The sequence below is a fragment of the Tupaia chinensis genome, unplaced genomic scaffold (assembly GCF_000334495.1).
Source record: "Tupaia chinensis unplaced genomic scaffold, TupChi_1.0 Scaffold000226_1, whole genome shotgun sequence".
Classification (NCBI taxonomy): domain Eukaryota; kingdom Metazoa; phylum Chordata; class Mammalia; order Scandentia; family Tupaiidae; genus Tupaia; species Tupaia belangeri.
The window spans coordinates 4,424,264-4,428,089 of NW_006159701.1; the positions used below are offsets into that span (position 1 = coordinate 4,424,264).

Consider the following 3,826-nt stretch of genomic DNA (forward strand, 5'->3'; position numbering starts at 1 on the left):
GGGGTCTGGCCGCAGCCTGCCGGTCTGCGGGATCACACCCCAGATCCCCAGATCAGCAACGCTGCGTCCCGGACGCCCTGGCTCCTCCACCCACGGCTCTGCCACTTCGGCGGGCTCTTAGCCTTTCGGCACCTCAGTTTCTTCGTCCGGGAAACGGAGTTGTTGCCGCGCAGCCGCAGCCACAGCTCCTGCTGCTGCTGATCCCGTAACTGCTGCGTGGTTACAATGGCACAGGCCGCGGGGAGGGGTGAGGGCAGAGCCGGGACCTTCCCAGGAGGTGGGACGGGCACCCGCCCGGAGCAATGAAGGCAGCCACCCTCAGGGGTGGGGACCGGGAGCCCTTGATCGCCTCGGTGGTCCAGGCCATCCCACGTCTCTAGGTTCCAGATCTGGGCATGATCACCTTCCAGCCTGGGAGGGACCCCTGGGCGGACCAAAATCAGGACCAGATAGCAAACACCTGGGCGCTAAGTGGCCTGTAGAAATGACCCCGTGGGCCCTGGGGAGCAGGTGGTGGCCCTGCACCCACCGTGCAGATGAGGGGAGAGCCTCAGAATGGGACCGAGCACAGGCTGGAGCGGGCGGCCCGCGGGTTCTCGGTCCTGAGGCTGCAGCGTCCTCACGGCGCCCTGTACCCCTGCCCCTACCCACAGTGACTTGGCTGGCCCGGGCATGGCGGACCCAGTGGCGGGCATTGCCGGCTCAGCAGCCAAGAGCGTCCGGCCGTTCCGTTCAAGTGAGGCCTACGTGGAAGCCATGAAGGAGGACCTGGCCGAGTGGCTTAACGCCCTGTATGGCCTGGGTTTGCCCGGTGGCGAAGGCTTCCTGAGCGGGCTGGCCACAGGCACCACCCTGTGCCAACATGCCAACGCTGTCACTGAGGCCGCCCGGGCTCTGGCTGCTGCCCGACCGGCCCGAGGTGTGGCCTTCCAGGCGCACAGCGTGGCCCCGGGCTCCTTCATGGCCCGCGACAATGTGGCCACCTTCATCGGCTGGTGCCGCTCAGAGCTGGGAGTGCCCGAGGTGCTCATGTTCGAGACTGAGGACCTGGTGCTGCGTAAGAACGAGAAGAGCGTTGTGCTGTGCCTACTGGAGGTGGCCCGGCGCGGGTGGAGGTCGCCGGGCGCGGGGCCCGCCTCGGCCTGCTCGCCCCCCGCCTCGTGCAGTTCGAGCAGGAGATCGAGCGAGAGCTGCGGGCCACACCTCCAGCCGCCAACACCCGCACTGCTGGGGAGGACCCCGTGGAAACCACGACGGCTCCAGGGGCTCCCAGCCGTGGGCCCCGCATGACACCCAGCGACCTGCGCAACCTGGATGAGCTGGTGAGCCCCCAACATGTATGCATGCATATGTGTACACATATGCACATACGTGTACACATATGCACATACGTGTACACACACGCACATGGCAGCCCTCGCTGTGCTGTGTGTAGCCATCCCGTGGTCCAGCCCTGCATCCTGGGGTCCACCCTGGTATCTGCAGGACAGCCTGCTCCATGGAAAGGGAGGGGAGCTGGGGTGAGGGCTGGGGGGAGGGCCTGGCACTGCCTCCCCTCCATTCATGTGCTCACTGCTGTGCGCCATCTGGGGGGGCTGCGTGGTCTGGCACCTCCTCTGTGCCCTCCCTTCACCCCCAGTCTCATGGGCTCGAGGGTGAGCGGGAGCCGTTTTACTTGGCTGAGAGGAGGTGTGGAAAGCCTTGGGCAAGGTGCCTGGCACGCAGTAGGCGCTCAGTGAACTCCTGGGGAGCCCCCAGGAGCTCTGCAGTTCCCTCCCACTGCCCAGGTCATGCCGCTGCTGATAGAGTCCGGCCCTTTCCCAGGACCGAGGTGTCCCTGCCTCCCCCAGGCTGGCCCATAAGTCTCCTTATCAGGAGGCTAGGACTCCGACGTGCTGCCCAGGAGGCGGGGAGCCAGAAGGCCGTGGGCAGAGGCTGGCACCCCACCCTGTCCTGGGCCAGGGTCACCAGAGGCCCCACCTGCTCATTTCCCCCGGCGCCGCTGTGGGCAGAGAGGCGGGCAGGGCCGCCCACACAGCCAGCCTGGCAGCTGTGGGCCTGGGGGCACGTGTGCAGCTGTGCACAGCCAGGCGGGTGGCCGTGTCCCACATGTCGGTGATGTCCCCACACCGGTGTCCTTCGGGGCAGAGAGCCCTGCCCTCCTGTGCCTTGACCTGCCCCCTCGCTGTGCTGGGTCATCCTGTGGGCCTCGGTCTCCTTGTCTGCAGTGTGGGTGGAGGGGGAGTGAGGACAGGCTCCAGGGTGCCCCTAGGGCTGGGGGCTGTGGAGATGCTGCTCATCGGGGCCCCAGGCTGTGCCTGGCCACAACCTCACCGTCTTGTTCTGGTCAGCTCCCAGCACCCCGAGAGCTGGTGAGGGCCTGTGTAGAAGCCGCTCAGTCTCAACAGCCTCCATCCAGTTCCCCGGAAGGAAGGACTACTTCCTCTTGACCCTGCAGCCATTGCCCAGGCCCCGGGAGGAGGGACCGCCCCTGACCTCCGATCTCTCCCCTCTGGCTCCAGGTGAGGGAGATCCTGGGCCGGTGCACCTGCCCAGACCAGTTCCCCATGATCAAGGTCTCCGAGGGCAAGTACCGCGTGGGAGACTCCAGCCTGCTCATCTTCGTGCGGGTGAGAGCGGGCGCCCGCAGGCCCAGGGGGCAGCTGTGGCTCAGCTCTGACCTGTCCCCCCACCCCACCCCCGGGCCCCGCAGGTGCTCAGGAGCCACGTGATGGTGCGCGTGGGCGGCGGCTGGGACACTCTGGAGCACTACCTGGACAAGCACGACCCTTGCCGCTGCTCCTCCTCTGGTCAGTGCCCAGGCAGGGTCGGGCGGGCAGGCCTCCGTGGCTCCCTTCCTCACACCCACCGTCTCTCCTCTCTCGCCATAGCCCACCGCCCGCCCCAGTCCAGGACTCGCACCTTTTCCCCCCAGAGGGTGTCACCTGCCCCCAGCCCGAGACCAAGCAGCCCAGTCCCAGGGAGCGAGCGGCGGGGCTCCCGGCCAGAGGTGACTCCCCTTAGCTTACGAGGCACAAAGGAGGGGCCTGAGACCCCGCTCAGGTGAGATGCTGGAGGGGCGAGGGGCCCAGGGCATGGGCGTAGGGGTGACAGCCTTGGCCTGGATGACGTCAGTGCTTCAGAGTGACTCACACCCTGGGAAAAGTTCCCGTGGGTGGGGGCTGGCCTGGCTTCCCATCTCCATGGCAACCCAGCCACACCAACAACACAGCTGGGCGGGCCCCTGGGCAGCAGCCAGTCCAGCCTGGCTTCCCGCTGGCTGTCCTGGGGAGCCCAGAGGCCTGGGGGGAGGGAGTCCAGGGCCCAGGAGACCTCTTTCTCCTGCCACCTTTGGGGCTCTGAGCAGCTACAGGAAGCTCTCACTTCTCCCTGGAAGACCCCAGGACAGACATGCTCTGACTGATGGCCACCAGCCACCGCAGGGCCTGCTGCTCCTCCCCTGGGAGTCCTGTGCCCCAGTCCACCTGCGTGATGCTCCTGTCTCTCTTGTCCCCCTGCCCCAGGCCCCGGGAGCAGCTGCCCCCCCACCCCCGCTCTCGGCGTTACTCCGGGGACAGTGACTCCTCAGCCTCCTCCGGCCCGAGCCACCACACCGCCCCCCGAAGCCCCCGCAGTGACGAGACAGGCGCTGGCCCCCAGCGGGAGCGGCCCAGCCGGAGACTGACCACAGCCACCCCCGCCTCTCCGAGAAGGCCCCCTGCCCCGCGCAGCCAGTCCCGAGACCGGCTGGATCGGGGCCGGCTCCGTGGGGCCTCCGGAGGCAGGGGAGCCCCACTCTCCACCCCCAGCCCTGGCCGGCGCCCCC

The 3,826-nt window shown here is 67.9% G+C and overlaps 1 protein-coding gene across 1 annotated transcript in view; it reads left to right on the forward strand.

Annotated features, from left to right (window-relative positions):
- Positions 1-617: 617 nt before the first annotated feature.
- The window catches only part of GAS2L1 (growth arrest specific 2 like 1), a gene marked incomplete in the record, with an annotated part of 4,106 nt that continues 897 nt past the window's right edge, over positions 618-3,826 (forward strand). Inside the window, 6 exon segments of the mRNA XM_014587620.1 lie at positions 618-1,104; positions 1,107-1,322; positions 2,523-2,630; positions 2,714-2,810; positions 2,892-3,063; positions 3,525-3,596. Coding sequence (XP_014443106.1) covers positions 673-1,104; positions 1,107-1,322; positions 2,523-2,630; positions 2,714-2,810; positions 2,892-3,063; positions 3,525-3,596 — 1,097 coding nt within the window.